This window comes from Patella vulgata, chromosome 7 (assembly GCF_932274485.2).
Source record: "Patella vulgata chromosome 7, xgPatVulg1.2, whole genome shotgun sequence".
In the NCBI taxonomy this organism is placed as follows: Eukaryota; Metazoa; Mollusca; class Gastropoda; family Patellidae; genus Patella; species Patella vulgata.
The window spans coordinates 17766969-17789680 of record NC_065885.2 but is presented as its reverse complement, the minus strand read 5'-3'; the positions used below and the strand labels follow the sequence as shown (position 1 = coordinate 17789680).

At 33.2% G+C, this 22712-nt stretch overlaps 2 protein-coding genes across 6 annotated transcripts in view; one reads left to right on the top strand and one right to left on the bottom strand.

The window, feature by feature from the left end:
• Positions 1-5573, top strand: part of LOC126827723 (SLIT-ROBO Rho GTPase-activating protein 1) — a 132039-nt gene extending 126466 nt beyond the window's left edge. For all 4 annotated transcript variants that reach the window (XM_050557218.2, XM_050557216.2, XM_050557215.2 and 1 more), the window contains exons 17-18: positions 311-494; positions 1163-5573. In XM_050557218.2, the coding sequence (XP_050413175.1) occupies positions 311-494; positions 1163-2081 (1103 nt within the window). In that variant the 3' untranslated portion in view covers positions 2082-5573. The remainder of the gene's footprint in view (positions 1-310; positions 495-1162) is intronic.
• Positions 5574-10270: 4697 nt separating this feature from the next.
• LOC126827722 (uncharacterized) overlaps positions 10271-22712 on the bottom strand; it is a 32405-nt gene continuing 19963 nt past the window's right edge. For both annotated transcript variants that reach the window (XM_050557213.2, XM_050557214.2), the window contains exons 2-6: positions 19999-20097; positions 18836-18964; positions 17309-17458; positions 16160-16214; positions 10271-15096 (exon numbers count right to left, since the gene is read on the bottom strand). In XM_050557213.2, coding sequence (XP_050413170.2) covers positions 11711-15096; positions 16160-16214; positions 17309-17458; positions 18836-18964; positions 19999-20097 — 3819 coding nt within the window. In that variant the 3' untranslated portion in view covers positions 10271-11710. The remainder of the gene's footprint in view (positions 15097-16159; positions 16215-17308; positions 17459-18835; positions 18965-19998; positions 20098-22712) is intronic.

Below are 22712 nucleotides of genomic sequence, written 5' to 3'. Positions count from 1 at the left end.
GGCCAATGGCCAAAAATGTTTAGAATTTCTTTCCTTTTGTGTAATGGTTTTCACAAATTTTAATCTCTATTATAATTGAGATATAAGTTGGCATTAAAATAAGCACTAGTTTCCATTTCATCATTAAAACTTTTATTAGCTTCAGTGATGATAAATGATTACGTCAGGTAGGAATTTATACAAGAAAAAAGATTGTGGTCTGTTTTTTTCATCATAATGTTTTTGTACTCTAGCTCCTACTATTATTGGTCACATTTTAACCCAGCATGAATAAAGTTAACAATTTCTTATGTCCATTTTATTATTTCAGAACCCGATATTTTGGAAGCCACAGCATTGTATGATTTTGAGGGACGTACGGAGCGAGAATTGTCATTTAAAAAGGGAGATATTCTAGTCATTTATCAACAAGTTTCAACAGATTGGTGGGAAGGAGCATTTGGAGGAAAAGAGGGGTTAATTCCTGATAAATATGTCACATGGAAGACTGCTGGGTAAGTAGATATTCAAATATCGTGTCAGATAACCATCTCCTTGGTGAGCAACCATTTCTAAAGAAAGGAGGGCTATGTGCATTATATCTTTTACAATTTGATAGGATGGATTTGATACTTATAGCACTCATGTAACACTAGGGATTATGACCAATGGAGTAAATTCCAAACAGTGTTATACAGGCACCAACTGGGCTAATGGCATACACCATGAAATGTGCTAAAAGGGGAATTTTGCCTGGAGAGCAATGTTTTCATCTATTCTTCATCAAATTCCATCTGTGAAGAGTTCTTTAATGTGCATGCCAATCAGTATAGGGGTGGATCTCAGTTTTGTGATTTAATGCAACGATTAGAAGCTTGTCCTGGCTAAGTATGGAATATCCTTTCTCGCCCCACACCGAGTTAGTCAGTGCCATATATACCAAGCCACCCACCCCACTCTACATCAAAACCATTTCTATCTTCAGTAACACATGCTCTGATGAAGCAAATATTTCAACTGATAGTAACTTTCTTGCCTCAGATATAAGATATAATTAGATTTTGTATTGTTTGGGTAGACTTGTGATGGATCATGTTTAAGTCCATTAATGCTTTACCGTTTTATCCAGACCCATTAGTGTTTTTGTATTGATAAGATTTTAATTTGTTTAATTCCTTTACAGTAGTGAAGAACAGAAGAGTTTTAGTTCTGAAGAAGATCGATCCAATTCATCTCACTCTCTACCAAGTAAACCAGTACGACAGAGCAGCGAGGATGGCAGTATTGGTAAACTAGAGAAAACAACCTTGCCAACCACGATAACGGAAGTTCGGGAAACAGATATTATTGATACAATGACCCCATCACCTCCACCTACTCCTCGCAGTAGTATAGGATCTAAAGTAACTAGTAGTTCGAGCTTAGTTCCGTCAAGCCCAAGCCCAGAAACACCAGAAATAAAGAGGATCTTGTCTTCCTCATCCACCACGGACACAAGTGCTGATGATCTTTCAATGGATATTGATAACGCTTTAGCGGAAGTAATGGACGGTTTGAAATCTCTTGAGATGCAACAAATATCAGATAAACGAATGAGTTTACCGATTGTTAAAACAAAACAAACTCCTAAACATACCCCCGATTTGGTGCTTGATTTACCTGAGGGATCGAACTCTCCGACATCCCAGGATAGCAGTAGCGGACCAGATAGTCCAAATAATTCTAGTGCTGCAGAGAACTTTGCAAAATGTAATCAAGGGACTTTGAAAAAGGCCAGCTCAATGCCTCGGAATATAAACCCAGAGGAAGTCATGAGAGAAAGTTCTCCCCCTACTCTTCCAAAAGTTCCGATATTTTCATCTTCATCAGCCATTAAACGTTCACCAAATGTTCTTCCAGGAATGAGAGCAAAATCTTTGAATTCCTCCGAGGAATCACCGCCAATGGTTCCGACAATAAAAACAAGTCCGATGCCTCCACCAGTTGCAGAGAAACCTAAAATAAAGTTTAAGCCAACAGTGATGAAAAAACCCAACCGTTCCCCAGAAACGCAACGCAAATTTCCAGAAATAACTGCTCAAGAACCTATGCCGAAACCCTAGGGGTTTATGTTTTCGTCTTTTGATATAATGTGTTATAGTGTATTTTATAATAGAAGTAACATTTTTATGCTCTTTAGAATGGATTATCAAGCTCTTAACCCATAACCTTTTAGGATTTTACCTTTTAAAAGACCTGTTTTGATTGGTTGTTTCTTGTAAATGGCCTTGTTAGTGGATAGATATTACATATGGATATTAATAATTAGAAAATAATATTTACTGTGTGATCATAAACATAATGAGATTTCATTTCTATCAAATGAATCAGAAATTTTATAGAAACTGCTTGGATTTGGATTGTTCAGACTTTTGACAAAGTTTCTTTTAAATTGATGATATAAGAAACCAGATGTGATTTATACTTTATACTCAAAAATATGGTATGGTCAGTTTTCTCCAGTTCCATTCAGCTGACATTACTTTTTAAGCGAACTGGTAATAGTTTAAATTCTAAATAACTTAATAATGGTATTTGTAAGACTAGTAGAATAGAATTTAGTTAAACTAAAAATTACTGAATCCTCCCATGACATTGTTGAGGATAAATGACAGAAATGGTTTCCAAATGATTAACACTTGTGATCTCAAATATTTAAAACAAAAACAACAAATTTTGACAGTCTCTATGGATCAATATTTTGTTATGTATCCTAAAATTATCATTAATTTTCTGTGATACTGGGTCTATCCCCATGTACAGTTAAACATCATGGGCCACCTTCATGAAAACTCTTATCCTTTAGATAAGTTTTAATGGAATTATTCTAGATTCTTTGACTGGTGGAAAGCATTGTATGTTATCTCTTCTTTAATTTCGTCAGTGCAGTGTCTAAATACATATTTGTTGATGTTTCGGATTTGGTTGTTGGAAGAGATTACCAGAGTAATTTGTCTCGGGCATATATGTTAAAATATATCAAAATCAATTATTACAGAAATTTGTTTTCAAGTACTTTTGATCCCCTTAATACAGACATAATTTATTAAAACTATTCAAAGTATGTTTGGACATTTATAAATATTATTAAATTTAAGTATTTAAAATTCTCTTTAGGTAAGAAAACTAACTGTCTGTGTACAAATATAGATGAAAGTGGCCTGTGATGAATCTTGTCTTATTTACCTTCATGTATTTTATAAAATAACCTAATATATAGTCATGTGTGTATTTAACTGTATTATATGTACATACATATATCATACACTGTGTATATATATATAGTAAATATAAAGCTTAACATTATATATACATGATATTATTTAGTATATTTATTGCAGTACTACTGTGTAAATAGTCAACTGCACTACTTTCATTTTCATTTACAAACTTTTATGGTATAGAATTTAGATAGAAATTGAAAGGTTTGTCATTCAGGTAATTAAAGGCACATTAATTTAAATATATGTTCATCTTTAGATAATAATATACAAGTAGTTTCCTAATGGTTAGTTTTACCTAGATAATTTTTATCAGATTCTTAATTCAAAAATGTTTTAATTAGGTTACTTTGATATCTTTAGTTTTAAGTTTGAGCAATTTTAATATCCTAAAACATTAGTAGTAGTGTTGTATTCAAACAAATGTTACACACTTTAAGCTCAAATTTGCACCTAAATTGTCTATGGTGAACCTCAGAGCCAAAGTAAATTGACACTAATGTCAGTGTAATTTGACCTCAGAGTCACTGCAAATTGATGTCTTCCATATAAAACTTACATGTATAAATAGAATTCAATATTTTCTTATTTGAAAAAAAAAATGACAGGCTATTTTGATTAAACTTTTAGAAAAAATGAAATGAATAAATGGATAAACAATATTTTTCCTTTTTTTAAAAGCATTCTAATGTCTTCCAATTTCATCTGCTAAAAATAGGTCCTTATTAAAATTCTAAATTAGCTAATCGATCAAATATATATATATATATTTCATTAAATATGTTCAACATATTTTGTTTTGCTATAAAATCTAATTTGTGTGCTTGCTTTAAACTTTTCTTAGATAGACTTAATATTAAGTTCTTTCCAGAGACATAAGCTTATAAAACTATGAATTTTTTTTTGCAAAAGCCATGATCCAGAAATCGTGACCTGATAAATTCAGAAACTAATATTTCCATTAATTGAATAATCTTATTAAAATAGTATAATGGGATTAATTAAGAAATAACCACCCTAATGTGCTCAAAATAGTTTATAATGATAAACTCAACTATATATTTCATTTTTCAATTTGTGTATTAATTAATATCATTTACCATTTTAACTCATTTATTTTATACTTGATATAATATTCAAATATCATTTTAATATCTTAATATAAATCGTTTTGTTTGGTATCCAAATCTTATCAAAATCGCTTTTCATACATAGATTGTTTGAGGTTTTTGTGAAGAGATGAGTGACTTTGTTAGAAAATAACTTGAGTCAAAAGTTAATTTTAACAGCAAGGGAATGCTTTTAGTTTATAGAAGAAATTTAACAGTGCTTTTTGTACATAGTTTATTTTACAATCATTTTACTACGTTTGTTTTCCAAATGTACATTTTACAGTTTTAAAAATATATCATAATATGATATCTACTAATATAAGATGTGCATAAATGTTTTTTTTTTATTTGTGATGTCACATCGATCAGATTAAATAGCTCATTTGGTGTAAAGTTGATCAACTGTGCCAAAGTAATGTGCAAATTACAAAGTTGATATACCAAATTGAAGTAAACATTTTGAACAAATTTAATAAAATTCAGATTTGTTTTTCATATTTTGTGCATGATGAGTCGATGGTCTCAGGAATGTCAGCCAAGTAATGTTTCTAAATTGCAAAACTATTAATATTTCTATCTTTCTTCTTGTCTATCGACTCAAATCTTTTTTTTATTGTTTAATACAAAATCAATATAATGATTGAATTATTGTATAGAGATTTGAATTGTAAATAACTGTATTTTTTTCTTTTTATGTTATTGTGTGCTATGTTTTTTCATCGTTATTAATTGTTGCATAGAATCTTCTGTCTGAGTCATACGATTTGAAAATCAGAATGTTACAATGTCTTTTTGAATTGTGGTACAAATCTTGTTAGGAACAGTGATCACTTTATTAGATTAAATGCTCTGTACTATTCATAGAAAGGTTTGGAAATATTAATTTATCTTACATCTAATGAATTTCCAATAGGATTTTCTAAGTATCGTTGTGTGTGATTATGAATAAGGTCCATCAGTTTGTGAGATTATCACAGTTGTAGTTTTAAATTTTGATTTTCATGTCTGGCTCAGATTGTAGTAAATAAAAATGGATGTGCAACAAGGTGGGCGTGGTCCACAACTGTGTTTTAATGAATGTTAATGTAGAAGAAATTCTGACCATGTTTGTTGAAAAAAAGATCTGATGTGTACATGTAATCCTGTCTATGTACAGTTAAATCATTTTAATCTTTTATATATCTAAAATAATAAAAAAAAACATGAGAAGCTATTCTCTATATTTATGTTGTTTTTGTTTTCCTGCTCCAGGAAGTTCAAGATGGTGGTTGTGTGGTCATGAATACATCCTGTGTTGTTGACTTGACCGTTGGAATCAAATACCTCATAGAGCTATAGTGAGAGAGATGGTGTTTAATGTCCACTCGAAACAAACTGGGTCATTTTAGGACAAACAGAGATCGGTTTTATTTCAATAATTCGCTTGAACTTTAGCGGACTTTATTTGTGGGAGAAAACCTACGGAGTTTGACAGGCCATTCAACCCCATTGCCACGTACTAGTGTAGGATCAAAACCGTGCCACTTGACTCAATGGCAGACCTTATTATCTAAAGTGCATGCGTTAGACAATTCATCCACCCAACTACCCATATCCCAAATAAAAAGTTCCAAAATCATAATGGAACAATAAAACAGACATGAACCATAGTATAATATAAAAAAGGTGGAATTTTAAATCAAAATTTCTAGTTCAATTACTAAATGCAATTGAAATGATTTATCAGACACCATTATGGGGAAATGGCAGTTATATTTTTTCATGGCTTGATAAAAGACTAGAGAAGCCTGGTCGAAATGTTTATTTATTATAGATAAACGATAAATGGACTTATCTCTCTGATTTTTGTCCCTTCTCGGAAATGAGGCACACTCTTCTCAGTTGAACCCAGGACATTATAGTCATTTTGAGCTACTCACGGTCTAAGGGAGATAACTATATTTTAAGAACTCGTCTTTATTCTTTATCTTCAAATAACCTTCAAGTCATTGTTCACGTAAAACCTGATTTTTGTCGGTTCTCGGAAATAAGACACACTCTTGTCAATTCAGCAAAAATAGCCCCTTACAACTTAGACTCGGAAGATTCTTCTTGGCTACGCCGGGAGTGGGGAGTTGAGCCCAAGATATTCTGGCTGGGAGTTCTGCCAATTCAGACTACTTACGGCGTAAGGGAGGTAACTATATTTTAAAAAATATATTAAATGGAGTTATCTTTTTTTTTTTCTTCCCCCCCCCCCCCCCAAACCATTGTCCCACACTTATCAGCAGTGAATATTCGCTAGGCCGCTACAATCACTGATAAGGATGACATCAAAAAATTTCAACTATTTTCCACCGACAAATTAAATTCTAAAACATTTTTTTTATGTATTAGAAAAATAAATAAAAACGTTTGACGTATTTGTATGTAAAAATTATTTCCTATTTAGTGTAAATGGGTATTAAAGTAGCTAAGTCTCTAACTCAAAATCATCCAAAGTCTTACATGTTGAAAACACGAATTTTGTCAATTCAAATCAACATTGATGTTGTTCTCTTACCTTGAAAAGGTAGGCTTCTGATATCCAATATTTAAGACAAAATAAACATGTTACCATTGGTACACGAATCGTGTACAGTGCGTTTCAGCATCATTTGTAACAAGTGACCAGAAAGAACAGGCTAGACATATTCTACAACTCATGTCAAATGGCAACGCCATAACTTATCTGGAGAGCATGCGCAATAGACTGGAATAACCAGACGCTGGAAATTTCAATTCGGTTGAGACCCATGCCAGTCAAAATGGAAACAATTGAATGTAAATCAGTTCATATACAATCAGATTACATTATTATATGTGTTGCGACCCATTTGGGTCAATTTCTAGGTTCCAAATATTAGCGATTTAGCTCCCTTAAAATGAGTAAAAAGCAGCATTCTGCCTGATGCAGTAACGTCTTATGTGAACAATACAATGCACGCGCATTGAGCAAATGATTGACGCAGCGTGCTGTGACGCCACGTGTTTAATGCAGTCATCTTTTACAGAGATATTAGAAGACTTTCGTAATCCTCTGTGAAACATATTGCCATTGTCCATTCATTAGCATTGATGTTAAGATTAATCTAAATTGAATTGATTTTAAAATTTCAATAATCTAATGCTAAGTCTACTACACTTTCATTACAATCCATGTCTCGTCTATCCAACTTAATAAAAAAAGAAGAATAGCTATTCTTTGGCACCTAGAAATGGGACACAAATGGACCGCAACAGTGAGAGAAATGGGTTTAACATTCACTCAACTCAAACTAGGTCATTTTGGGACTAAAAAGTAGTTAATTTTTTTTCAATAATTCGCTTGTGCGTAGGGGGTCTTTAGCAGTGGTAGGAAATAGGCTTCTGCATTTCACCAATTTAAATAATGCATATAAATATCATACAGATCGGATGATAACTTTTGTTGTCAGATCATTCACAGGGTTCGACAAAGTGAAACAAGGGCCATAATTAACTAATTTAAAGGATGCACATAAATTTCATACAGATTGGATGATAATTTTTGTCGTTAAGAGTGTTCACAAGGTGCAATAAAGCAAAACAAGGGCCATAACTCCTGAGGAAATTAATGGAAATCATTGAAATTAAATGGGCTTCTTCATCTCACTAATGTAAACCGCGTATATCAATTTAAAAAAACAATCAGATGATAAATATAGTTTGTAGATTGTTCACAAGAAATTGTGGACGACGGACGTACGGATGGGGGAGTGAGCAATATACGACCACATTTTCATGTGAGCGTATAAAAATTCTTGTAGACTACTGTAGTTCTACACAAATATTTGTTTTAATTAGGGCTATTTGAATACTAGTGTGAGGCTATTGCTACATCATGTCAAAGAAGAGAAAAGAAAACAGACATCCTGTCACTTGATGATATACATAAGATTTATTTACAAATTTTTTTTTTTTACAATTTCAAATAAAACAGAACAGTTTTGACTTGGTAATATTTGAAAGTTATATCACATATGGCTATATACATGGTGATACAGTATGAAAAATAAATATTTTATGTCATGATGATAAAAACTATCAACTATATTTGGTAAAACGGGTAAATATAATGGAACTATATTCAACGAATTAAGCAATCACTAAAGGCCATCACAAATGAATGTCAGATTATAAATTTTATTGGGATGAAAAGTTAGCATACTTTCAGTTTCATTAGGGTAGTAATTTGTCATACACATTAAAAGTTTCTTTGATAACCAAAGATCAAAATACATAGTATTAAAGACTCCCCATGACAAAAATGAATATCACCCATGTACTCTTTCTAATTTTAACTTGATAGACAAACATAAGATTTACATAGTGAGTTTCATATCAAAATACATTAGATACTAATGTGGTAATTATGATACAGACTGATATGAGTCTTGTTTGTTTGGGGGGTTTTTTTTTGGTTTTTTCTTTGTCTTTTTAAATTTAATTTATGAGTTGATTAAGTAGAGTAAAACATACAGTAATTCAGTAATATGTTAAAATCAAAGCTCTTTAGGTTACATTAAGTCTTTTACATATTGAAATATTATAATAAAATTATTATCATCTCTCCTTTAACCTGGTGCAAATGTAGTCTTTGGAACATGTCACAAATTTATGTTTTCAAACCCTTGTTTCTATTCACTTGTAAGTACAAATAAAATAAGCTTAACCTTGACAATATGAATCTGGTTTTAGACTGTTTTTCCCAGGCATAATTTTAGCTCAAAATTGTCCATAAACAGTTAATTATTACTATATACATAGACCTTATTATAAGGTCCATGATATATATAATTAATTTATCTCACCCACATCTAAATCTAGACCTCAAATACCAGTAATATACTCTGAAGCACAAAGTCAATGTAACCATACAACTCAGGACAGTTTCTATAGTAAACATCCTTCATTTAATTTATCACTAATTTACAACTTGTTAAGTCAAATATCTATCAACATCACAAGTCAGATATTATAGGTAAAGATGTATACAATTCAGTTGTAAAACAAACAAACTGTACAAGTCAATTGTCTTTCAAATTGTACTAGCCAAGTGTCTGTAGAACATTGTGTTAGTTCAACAAACGTACATTGTCTTACAAAATGTGTCAATCTTTGTTCTTAGTGACCCAACAAGTTGTACACGTCTTTGTTTTTACTGACACAAAAAGATGCACAAGTCTTTGTTCTTACTGACCCAACAAGTCCTTACTTTTACTACCAGTAGCCTAACAAACTGCACAAAACAGGTTGCACGTGTCTTTGCTGTTACTGTTCATACAAGCTATACCGGTCTTTGTTCTTACAGGCTTAATAGACTGTACAAATCTTTGGTCTGAAGACCCACCAAGTTTGGATAACCACGTCTATCATAAGGATTATCCAGTCACTCATGCAACTTAAGAATGAAATTTCTTAAATTGGTTACCTAGCCCTTTTTAAGCAAATCAACACATTGTGTTGAATTTCCGTACTTAGATCAACTTTTATTTACAGTGCTCTCTTAACATTGGGACAGCACCTTCAATAATCAATGTCAAAGTAAGAAGTGCATTCTATAATAAAAATCTGGTTGAATAAAATATTTAAAGTATGAAGATCTGATATTTCTAAAAGATGAAAAAGAGGTTAAAAATCAAGATCATTTTATCAATTACTTTATGAATTTACTGATGAACTGTTAATTGTCAGTAGTTTTATTTATTTCAGGAGTTCTAGCAAGATTAAGCACACAATGCCTTGTGATGAATTTACTAATCACAACTATTGTAAAAGTTTTTACCAGTCATGAAGACAAATTCTAAAATTTGTGGATCTTTAACGATCATTAAGTAACAATGATGAATGTACAAATGGAAGTATTGCAATATTTTTTTGATGATTTAAACATCTAAACTTTTTACAATAAATGGTTGCAACTGTTTAATGTTAATGGTATTTACAACGATGACTAAAAAGATCTGTAATCTTATTGAGATGATCACATAAGTATTATATTAAAAATTAGACTTAAAATAAAATAATAATAATATACTCTGCTAGAAGTCATAAATGGTGAATTTTCTGAAAAAAATCATAAAATCCAATGATCTGACTTATACTCTACATTGACTTAACTTCAACCACCAAAAACCTGGTACATTAACTTGAACTTAATTTGAACTTAACAAGAAATTGAGTTCCCAATGAAAAACTTTAAGCAAAGATCTCTACTAATTACAACAAAAAAAAAATATAAATAATTCTTATAAATTAGAATTAGTGCATAGTTCATTATCCATGACTTCAAAGTTTTCCCATTTTAAAACTTTAACATTTCAACAGTCGAACCTAATAAATATACCTATTAGTAGTCATAGAAAATATTTGATTCAAAAATATATGTAAATTACCGGTAGTATAATATTAAACGCTATTGTCTCTTTAATACACAAATACAGAATACAAATACAAAATACAAAGTTCACACAGCTTTAAAACATTTCGTAAGAATAGTTTATTTTCTTATTTCACATCTATTGTCTTGTGTTCCCTTTTTATTCATTTTTGATTTTAATCAGACGATGACCACTCAGCCCACCAACAGCTAATACATTTTAAAATTACATGTATGAGAACATCACTTCTTGAGATTGTTGGTGAACAGAGCATTTTCTATTAAAACATAATAATAATAATAATGCAATCGTGTAACTTTTGGCAGCTTTAACAAGAACAATTAATGTAACAAGAATTAAATGTATCTTCAAACAAATACATTGTATAATATCACCCTAGTTTAGGATATTTACTCTGATGGCTTAATCTCAATATATACACGTATGCACATTGGAAATTGCTAGCCAGGAGAAGTGGCATCAGGATTTCTGGAATCCCTTAAATTCAATGGTTATTTACATGCAGAAACAACATTCTTCCAACTCGAATTGTAGGATATATTTTGGAGAAAGATAGTCTTATTGTCAATTTGATCAGTTTAAATTTACACAACCCAATCAAATGGCAACAGTCTTAAATGATGGTTTAATTTAAGTTTTTCGAAAATCAGGACCGGATATTTAACACAGGATGCTTGCAGGGTTCAATGCACCATTAACCCAGTAAGTCCAGAAAAGTAGGACCATAAGCCCATCTCATTTCAATTCAATGCACCATGGGAGTCTGTACCTGATTTTACAGACAGCACTTTAAATTTAATTTTACACACACACAAAATGAAGTCCTCTACAGTATTCTATGTACACAGTTCCGTAAAATTTGATTCAATATACCACTTACAGTTAATATAATGTTCAGATCATATCTTTCCTACATTGTTCACAATTTCTGTTTTTTAGGTTTTGGAGCACATATTGAACCAACTGACAATTTTCTTTTTGCTCCAGCCAACAAGTGTCCAGCAGATACACTTGGTTTAGGTCTATTGGGTTTATCACTGGAAATTTTACTTGGTGAAGATTTAGATTTTGTTAATGAATATTGCTTTTTTGGAGAGTTTTTGACTAACTGCTTTTTGGGAGAGTTTTTGACTAATTGTTTTTGGGGAGATTTGGCATTGCTTTTTGAGAGAGTTCCTGTAGCACTAGAGGATTTTTTCTTCGGGTTTACTTGTTGAGTTTTAATTGGGGAAGAACTAGATTTGGTCAACTTGGGATTGTTGAGGGATTTAGGAGGTGAAGGTGATGCTGGCAAGGACTTCTGTTTTGGAAAGAACTTTGTAATCACTGGAGTTCCGCAAGTTTTTTTGCTGGGTGATGGACTATTAGTCTTTCTTGCTGGAGAATCACATGATGGACATGCTTTAGGTGATTTGCAGCTGGACACCAAGTTGGATCTCTTCACTGGAGATGTTTTCAAGGGACTGGAAACAGTGCTTGCTGTTTTGTTTTCTTTCAATGGAGTTAATTGTGATGCTTTACAACTGGAAATAGAGCTTGATTTCTTCAACAAAGGAGATTTTTTTGGGGTAGATGCAGGGCTGCTTGATTTCTTTTGTGTCGCTCCACGACTTGACACATTTGTTTCGGAAGCCGACTTACTAAAGTTTGATTTTTTCAGCGGAGATACCTTTACTGACTTTTTCTGTATTTCTGCCATATTGTTTGTCTTCTTGGAATCTTTCAAAGGGGATGCTTTAGAAGTTTGACTATGTGATCTCTTCAGTGCATAAGTTTTCAATGGGCTAGAAATGGCACCTGGCTGTTTCCTTTGTGTCGTTTCTTTTGAGGAAGGCGCTTTAACAGATTGGCTGCTTGAGATCGAATTTGACCTTTTCAGTAGCGATGATTGCATTGAACCACCACCTTCATGACGTGTCTTGGGATCTTTGAAGTCCCAAACCATATCAATCTGTAAGCCCTTTGGAACACTGGCTGTTTTCTGATGCATCAGCTTCTTCTTTGACATTTCAGAAGTTTGAGTCTTCTGGTTTTCATTTTTGAGCACTTTCTTTTCGCAGTTTTTCTGACTGATGTCTGCATCTTTAGAAATGAAGAGAGATTTACTTTTTGTTGTTGTAGTTGATGAATCTGCTGAGTCTGTTATTTTTTTAAAAGACACTTCGGAATCAGAACTTGGGGATTTGGGAACACGTTTAACAGTGTTTGTCTTTTTTGATTTTACTTGCAATAAATCTCCACTTGCTGAACTTTTTAGCACTTTTTTATATTCACCACGTCCCGTTTTTGTATTATTTGGATCCCAAACCATGTCAATGTGAAGTTTTTTAGCCATACCCTTTGGAATTACATCTTCAGTAGAAGTCATATTTGATGGAGTGAAATTGTATTCCACCATATCAATCTGAAGCTTTCTAAGGAGGTTACTTGTTAACTCTTTTCTATACTTTCTGATAATCTGACGACTGCAATCGCCTCTACTTCTGGTGAGATTCCTGTTCTTAGAGGTTGATAATACTGGCTTAGTTGTTGAGATCATTTTTTTTGATGGTCTTCCTACACTTCTTGGTGGTGTAACAGGTTTTTTTCTGATGTTTGTATCTGAATTACGATCTTTCAAAGGCCTTCCCACCTTTCGTTTTATAGGCTTGCTGTCACCTTTTTTATCTATGGAGATGTTGGACTGTTTACTATCAATGTTCTTTTCTTTTTTAATATTACAGCTACATACAATATTTCTGCATTTAACACAGGAATCTTCATTGGGAGAGATACCGCTGAATGACTCGTCTGAAGATACAGTTCTAACAGAAATAGATTCATCTGATCCCAAACAGTCAATATCTCTCAACAAATCTTCTCCAGTAGAAGAACATTTCCTGGATGACAAAAAGCTGTTGAAATGTTCACTTGTAGGAATTTCTATTTTCAAAGGACCTGTTGGTGAAACCTTACTGTGTTTCTTTGAAGGAGATGATCTAGGACTAGGTTTCTGGAGGGGTTGGATCTTTACAGAACATGGAGATAAGAAAACTGGAGAATCATTCATCCGCTGATGATCCTTTATGGGGGAAGTATTTAGGAAGTTTGCATCATTCTTTTGGGAACGGTCCGATAATTCTGTCAGTAAACACTTATAAAGAGAAAGCTTAATCTGGGCCATTTCTGCATTAGTGTCTTCTGATACAACATTGGTTAAGGTCAATGATGTTCTTTTGGTTGCTCTAGACTCTTTCGTCCTCAATCCTAAGAGTTTATCAATGCCTGGAGATAACAACACTGGTCCTCTTGGGAAACTGCAGGGTTGCTTCAAAATCTGGTGAGATAACTTCTTCAATGCAGCTTTTCTACTTAGAGCTTTCCAATTCAAAGGCACTGTTGGTGGATCCATGCTCGCTTTCCATTTCTTAAAATCATTAGGTGTTAATCTTTGAATTTCAAGTCTGCATTTTGGTAAGGATTTCTTCATTATCCTGCTTCCTCTATTTAGACCAGTTCTAAGTCTATCATATCTGTCGAGACGCTGAGATTTATTAAAATGATAGATGTGATTAAACTGTTTTAATCTTTTGCGAGTCAGTTTATAAGTAATTTGCACAATATTGTTTCTCGCACGCAATTTCTCTGAGAAAGTTGTGTCCTTGACTGGAGTTTTACAAAATGATTCTGGGTCTGATAGCACTTTAGATGATACTTCATCAGCAGTCATATAATGCTGCACTTTTTGTCCAAGAGGTGAAGCAATGTCTATAAAGAGGAGGGAGAGAGTTTTGGAGGGTTTATGATGCTCGTCATGTTCATCACTACTATTATTACTAATAACACTTTCTGCATCACTATTGTCTCTTGGAAAGAGATAGGAAAGTCTTCTTTTACAAGAACTCGACTCTCCACCATCACGACTCAACTGGGAAATCAAAGATTTGGGAGTCCTAGGAGTTGCTGGAGATCTAGGAGTTTCTGGCTCAATGAAAGTTTCCACATCAAGTTCAACTTCTGTTACTCTTCTTCTCTCCCGTATTTTCTTTGCTTTTAGAACTGGGACTAGATCCAAACCTTCCAAATATTCATCCTTAGGTTGAGTGACCACTTTTTCCTCGAACACCATTCCTTGAGGAATGAGTTGAGGACAAGCAGCATTACAATCTGCTGCTGGTGCTGCAGGAACAGTTGCAGACTGAATGGCCTGTAATTCTGGTGGTCTCAGAGAACATCCTGCTTGATGTAACCGTAAGTCTTCTTTGGCACCAAACTCTTCTGAACAGAAGTAACACACAAATATCTCAATGAAAGACTTCATATACCCTGCAAATAAAAATGTCAATTTTTAAAAAAATGGAATGGACAGTTAACATCTTCAATATACACCATATTTTTGTTATTTTCCAACTAACATACACTTCAATGTAAATAGAAATGAAATGGGTTTTAACATCCTACTGTTCTGCTCCTAAACTGGGCTAATGAAGACCGGCATACGCCATACAGTGTGCTATGAGGGAAATTTTCCCCAGGCAGCGGTGCTACGGCCTACTCTTATATCAAATTCCAACTGCCAAGGGATCTTTTATGTGCACGCCACGGGACCTCGGTTTTTCCTCCCATCCGAACAACTAGACAGCTGTCAGGCCCTCCATCCTGCATCACTGACAAGGGGAAACCAATGCCGGAAAATCTGGATGAACTTTCTCGGCCAATGCAGGGATCGAACACCCGACCTCCAGGCTAGCGAGTCAGCGTCTTACACACTTAGCTACCCCTCAATGTAAATAAGGTTTTACCCTGGTAAACTTCTCAGTCGACATCAGCAAATTCAAAATCAACCTTCCTAACAACTAAATTCCATTACTTTCCTTTCAAATTATGTTATTACAGTTCTGTTTTATTTTAAAACCACTATTTCCCAACTTTCAATTCAACCCCATATATTGAAGAAGTCATGGGCTAAGTTTTTCAGAAATGAAATGAAATGAAATGGGGTTTAACGTCCTACTGTTCTGCTCCTATACTGGGCTAATGAAGACGGGCATACGCCATACAGTGTGCTATGAGGGAAATTTTGCCCGGGCAGCGGCACTATCGCCTATTCTTATATCGAATTCTAACTGCCAAGGGATCTTTTACGTGCATTCCAATGTTTACACGGGACCTCGGTTTTTCGTCTCATCCGAAGGACTAGACAGTTGTCCTTGTCAGGCCCACCGTCCTGCATCACTGACAAGGAAAAACCACGTCGGAAAATCGGGATGAACTTTCTCGGCCAATGCAGGGATCGAACACCCGACCTCCAGGCTAGCGAGCCAGCGCCTTACCCACCTAGCCACCGTGGATCCCGTTTTTCAGAAAAGATCTGATTAAAAATACATACCTTGATTAGACATAATACTTGGAAGATATTCCATACTCCCACAATTCTGTGGAACCTGGAATGTTCAAAATGAAATGTTAAATTTTATATAATTTAAAGATACATTCAACCACCGTACTGATTGTTCGAAGCCAAGTCTCGCTCCTCCATTTTTAGCTTAAATCAAAATATGGCTGAACTGTTCTTATCTATTTAATATCGGAGAAATCTGATGCCATCGAAGAATTAATTATGGCCTGGATAAGTTAAAGGCTCAATACCACTCTTGTTGTAACTGAATAATATGTCTCAATCTTTATTCTGGTCAACAAATTGTACTATTTTAGAATATTTCAATTAATTGATGATACAAATTTCATCTTAACACACTTTATTTGAAAATTTTGAAAAATTCAACATAATGGTTTGAAACGTCTAAAGTAAACTTTTTCAAATGAAACTTCGATTTAAAAATATTTTCGAACCCTCTGGACAAGTAAAATAGGATGTAATGGATAATTTACACAACAGGTAGGACACTTAACATCTAGTACTTAGATAGAGATATTATTTATTTTCTGGAGCTTTCAAGCCAGCAAGAGTGTTATTGTCCCTTTAATTAATGTCTAATTAATAATTTAGAAAACATTTCAGGCCTAAAGAAAGACCTGAATTCGGCAAATTTAGCTCTTGAATAATGTATGTTTAATATCACTGTATTCCACTAATTAAGTACTGTCAAAGTGTAGAGTTCTTTACAGTTGTATTAGGTTATTATTGCTTATAAAATGTCACACAAATGTCAGGAAATGAAATGAGGTTTAACGTCCATCTTTTCCCTACCAACTGAAGTTATGAAGGAGATACACCATGCAGTGTGCTATTGGAGTTAATTTTGCCCTAACAGCTTTTTTTCGCATATTCTTCAAGTTAAACACAAAGCCTAGGATTTGTATCCCGTTTGAACAACTAGACACTCTTCCATGCCAGGCTCATCTTACACCATTGGCAAGAGGATACCACACTAGAAAAAGAGATTGAGTGAGTGGTCACTAAAGTATCTGCATTAGTAGAAACCAGTACTTAATGCACCAACAAGACATGACCAACATAAAAGAAAGATAATCCATTTAAATGACAAACTGTTTTATTGAATGAAATAATTTGTACCTTGTTATAGTAATTACTGGATTGTAGTTCTGTGAGTCTGGCTAAAGCTGATTTCCAGCTAGCATCTGAGTTACAGGATAGTAAATCTTCCTGTCCTAATCTTCTATAACAGTTACGCACCATGGCTCTCAATACATCAGTCGTTATATTCTGAGAAAAATAAAAAGAACCACTTATTCAATTAAATTAATTAACAGTCTTTTTTTTAGACTAACATGGTATTGAAAGGACCAATGAATAACAAACCCTAACCCTAAATTGTATGGAATGCAGTAATATTTATTGCGGGGTGATGATTCGACCAAGGTTCTCAAGCAAATGCTTCTAGATCTAAGATACATTATGGGAGATTAGATTTAGTTGGCAGTTCTCACTATAATAAGTAAAAACTAGATAATGTAAAGGCAATTTGCTGAAAATTTCAGTCAAATTGATCTACTCTGAACCGAGAAATTAGCGATTGAATTTTGGGCCTAGCATAGGTCATAATTACTAAAGTCGGTACAATAAAATACATAGTCTTGATTATCCATTTCTTGATTTAATCATGAATGAGAGTTGAGCAGCAGATTGAATCCTAATCCAGTAAATATCGTGGGCTAGCGAAGACATCAAGAGTTAATAATTTAGATAACATTTCAGGCCTAAAAAAAGACCTGCAATAGGCAGATTTAGCTCTTGCATAATGTATGTTTAAATGATCAATAATCTAACTCTTTTTTCCTCGCAATATATTGCTGACTTTGCGAGTCGTGAAATTAAATACTTATCAATCAATATTAATATCATGCATCGATAGTTAATCTTTTAATCATATGAAAGAATAAATGAGGTGGCTGTGAATTAATTAATGCGCCATTTAGCTAAAAGTAGTAACAGGTGTCATGCATGAGAATGGGTATAATTTACATATTCTACAACATTTCAAGACTAATTGTCTAATTTTCATTTTTAGCCAAAATATCAAATTTCTTACGGCTTAATCCTCGTCAATATTTACTCAGATTGATTATTTAACAGTTAATTAAGAAAACAAAACTAAAATACCAACGCTAGTGACAAGGCATTACATAGCGAGCAGCATAGATCGATGAAATTATAATTCCACAGATCTTTGTAAATACTAAAAGGAATTGAACCATTTTTTAACTGATAATCACAATATTGTAGTTTACAAAGGCGACTTTAAAGATACATTCCCGCGTACAAACTGTGTGATTTGATGATATATTTGGACTAAAAACATATTCAAACTAATTAATATATCAAAACTTTGCTTCAAATCCCTCTCAAAATTTTGTATTCGTTGGGACATACTTCAAGCTATAAATAAACTGTTGTTAAGACGCCACGTCTGCCAGCTCAAATCAAGTCTATACTTTCCATACATATACCAAATTTACCAGACTTTACCACCCGGTAAATACTTTGGGGACAACGTATCTTTAATGATCATTTATTGAAGAATTTCACATAGCTATTAGCTACTAACTCATTTTACACCTTTGTTAATACCAGGTAGCTTACCTCCTTTGATTTAGACTGTGTAGAGTTTAATAACAACCAATCAGCAGCCTTTGTCATATCTTTATCAGTACTACCAGCATTACCTGTAGCTAGTTGCATTAAACCTGGTACAAACGCCTTTAACTGACCCTGAAATAAATATTCACATTGAAAGTCATGCAAATACAAGAGAGAGAGAAATGGGGTTTAACATTCTTTCAACACAAACTAGGTCATTTCGGGACTAACCCATGGTTCAATTTTATTTCAATAATTTGATTGTGTGCAGGGATCTTTAGCAGTGGGAGGAAACCAGAGGAAACAGAGAAATCCCACGAGGTTGGATGGGCGAGCCTAATTCTTGTCACATATAGAATTAATCAAATTTTCCATTTTTTTTTCTTTCAGACAACAAGCTTAGAAGGCTTTGATAAAAGATTGTTGTAAACAATACACGCATGTACTCCATACTGATTTGAGTTACTATTGATTGGTCTAATATTGCGAGTCTAACAATGACAGATAATAAAATTTACAGATGGCTTTTAGTTTTTAACTCAACAAAACACCTAGACTGACTGACATATAGAACTAATTACATGTAACATAGATGACATATTACAATCATGTAGCTTTAAATTGTATTGTTTTGTTTTCTACATAAATCTGCAAGCCATAAAATAAGTGACAGAGCTACATGTATACATGTAAATGGAATATATAAAACATCTATTTTAGAATGTTATGAAGTATAGAATTTTTACTCATTTACATGTATATTAATAATAAATTACATACACTATTGAACAAGGAACAGATCAATGAAGTTAGAAAAATATGATGAAAATAAGAGTGATTGAACAATCTGACACAGTGCATATGGTGTTATATGTTAATCCCTTTTATAGAATTAATTGGCTAAGCTAAAACCTTTCTTTAAATAATCTATCCTAGAAAGTTGTGTATTTTTCCGTTTTGCTAATGCAAGAAGCATGTGTAAGACTTATATTAAAGGTTAATACTCTCCACTATAAACTCATTATTTAACTCAAGCCATCGACTATACATTTGCTTCTTGCAAAGTACCCTGTTCTATAGATCACATATTAATAAACAGTAGACTGACAATAGATGTGGATTCTAATTTTTAAACAAGAAGACATGTTAAGCTCATCAATACTTACCTGAGTTAGTTTGTTGATAGAGAGGGGCGGTAATCGGGGTACAGGACATGTTGCTGATGCATGACGATGTTTATTAACATCCCTCATGCTTCTTGTGGACTGCAATGGAACAATAAATATTTATAATTTCAAGTTCAAAAGATAAGTTGCCAGGCAACAAAACATACGCCCACAGCAGCTAAGTCGTCCAGATAGTCAACAAGGGTTGTCGCATATTTTTGTCTTTTGTCAGAAATTAAAACATTTATAACACACTACGAGTAACAACCCATTTAGCTTCTAGTTCTGCTCTATTTTAACATTTTGCATACAAAACATTTAAAGGACAATATCGGAAGTGACGAACGCCAAAGGAAAACACGAGTCACCGCTCAATATAACTGACTGAAGCGACGAGTGATAACAGATATACGGCCGAATTTCTGCTCACTAATAATTCCTTTGAAGACCAACAGTTTTTGTGTGAGACTGTGAGAGGATATCTGACAATTCATAAAAAGAATTGACTGCCACTAGATAAGAGAACACGAAAGAAAAACAGAAAAAGTCTGTGCATTATCGTGTTTTTATAAGGTATAGAATGAATATAAACAAGGGAATGTACGGACTATTTCTATTTTTCTCGTGTTCTCTTATCTATGGGACTGTAAAAGGATATCTAATGACATTCAATTACTTTATTGAATTGTCAGATATCCTCTTACAGTCCCATATAACAACTTTTGGTCTTGGAAAGAATTATTAGTGAGTAGAAATTCGGCCGTGTATCTGTTATCACTCGTCACTTCAGTCAGTTATGTAATCAGCGGTGACTCGTGTTTTCCTTTGGCGTTCGTCACTTCCGATACAGGAAACCTGTATTACTCAGCTATCGTAGCAATGATCTCTGTGTTAAAAATATATTTGGAATGTGTTTAACCAGCTCTAACACATATGTGATAATGACTGGCACCAATATTGTCCTTTAATATCAATTGCCATAATCATTGAAAATTGATAGGCTTCTTTGTCTCATGGCCTTAAACACTGTATTAAATATAAAGTTAATTGGATATTAACTTTCGCCTCTAAAGCGTCCACAAGATTCTTTAGAGTGATCAAGGGCCATAACTATAGCAGTAAATATCGTCTCATGGCCTTAAACATTGTGTATAAATTTAAAGTCAATCCAGATTTTTTAGAGTGATCAAGGGCCATAACTATGACAGTAATTATCAGAAATCGTTGAAAATCAATAGGCTTCTTCGTCTCTTGATCTTACTTAAACATTGTGTATAAATTTAAATTCAATAGGATATAAACTTTAGCCCGAAGAGCGTTCACAAGCAATTGTGAATGCTGGATCGATCGTCATTATACATGTACGACCATATTTCAATATGGGTGTATAAATGTATCCGGCGATAATGTCATTGGACAAAATGTCTCAGATGAGTACATAAAGCCTGTGCACGGACAAATGACATAGGAAAAGTAATGTCACTTGACAAAATGTCCCAGTACATAATGCCCACATAAAAAAAGGCACAGGGAACTAAAGTCACAGAACAAAATGTCCCAATACTAATAATGGATATAATGTCACAATGATATTTTTTTTACTTAAATTAATTCAAGAGGTTATTGAAAGATATTGGAATCATTAAAGTAAAAAATAAAATATAACTAACATTGTGACATTATGTCTAGGATTCGTTTTGAAAAGAAACCTGCACTCATGTTCATTATGTGAAACAAAAAGATTATTACTTTGTATTCGAACTGTAATGTTGACTGCAATAAAATCAAGCATATAATTCTAGTTTTATGAGAACAACCGTCACTTAGCAATAAGCAATCATGTGTAACACATAGCTACATGTATATTCCGCTACACTTGTACTCAACAATTAAACCTTTTTTTTGGTATTGTGTTTTTCAGTTTATGGTTCCATTATTCTCAGTGATAAGAAATTTCTAAATTTTTGCTAAAAATGTGTGTGTTTTCAGGTTGCCTCGAGATGGCCTAATTAACCTCAAGGGAATATCTTGATATTTTACTTTCAGTTCAAAATAAGTTTTGGGGGGAATATCATTAATTTAAATAAGTAGATTGTCTATAAGAAACAGGCCTCCATATTTGAGTTTACTGAATACTGATAACGAAGTCTTCAATCTTACATATATTAACAAAACACACCCATGCAAGGGGCCGATGGTACAGTAGAAATCCAAGAACTTCCTTTAACAATGTCTATATAGAAGAGGTTTTCCAGTGTTAACATCTAATTACAAGTGTTAATTATTTGTATTAAGAATCATATTGCAACTGAGACTTAATCAACATCTTTTAAGCATTATCTGTTGATAGGGTTACATGTTCATCATTAAGCGTTAAACCAAATGATGTTGATATGAAGTGGGAGTGTTCAAAGGTTAAATGCACTCAACAAATGTCATCCGAGGTTAATGTCTTCAAACTAAAAGTATTCAAGTGTAAATAAACCATTTCCATTTAAATGCTAGCTTTGACAGAATTAAGAAATAGGGTGTTAGCTCAAATTCAAATTCGAAATGTTTTTTAAAAAGACTAAACTGATTTTTTGTTATAAATCATTAATAAATGTCAATAAAAACAAATGGACCCTGCTCTATCGGAAAATAAATGCAATAAAATCAACAAGTATTGATATTCCCTATAGGAACATAAATCAAATAAAATTAACCAATATTGA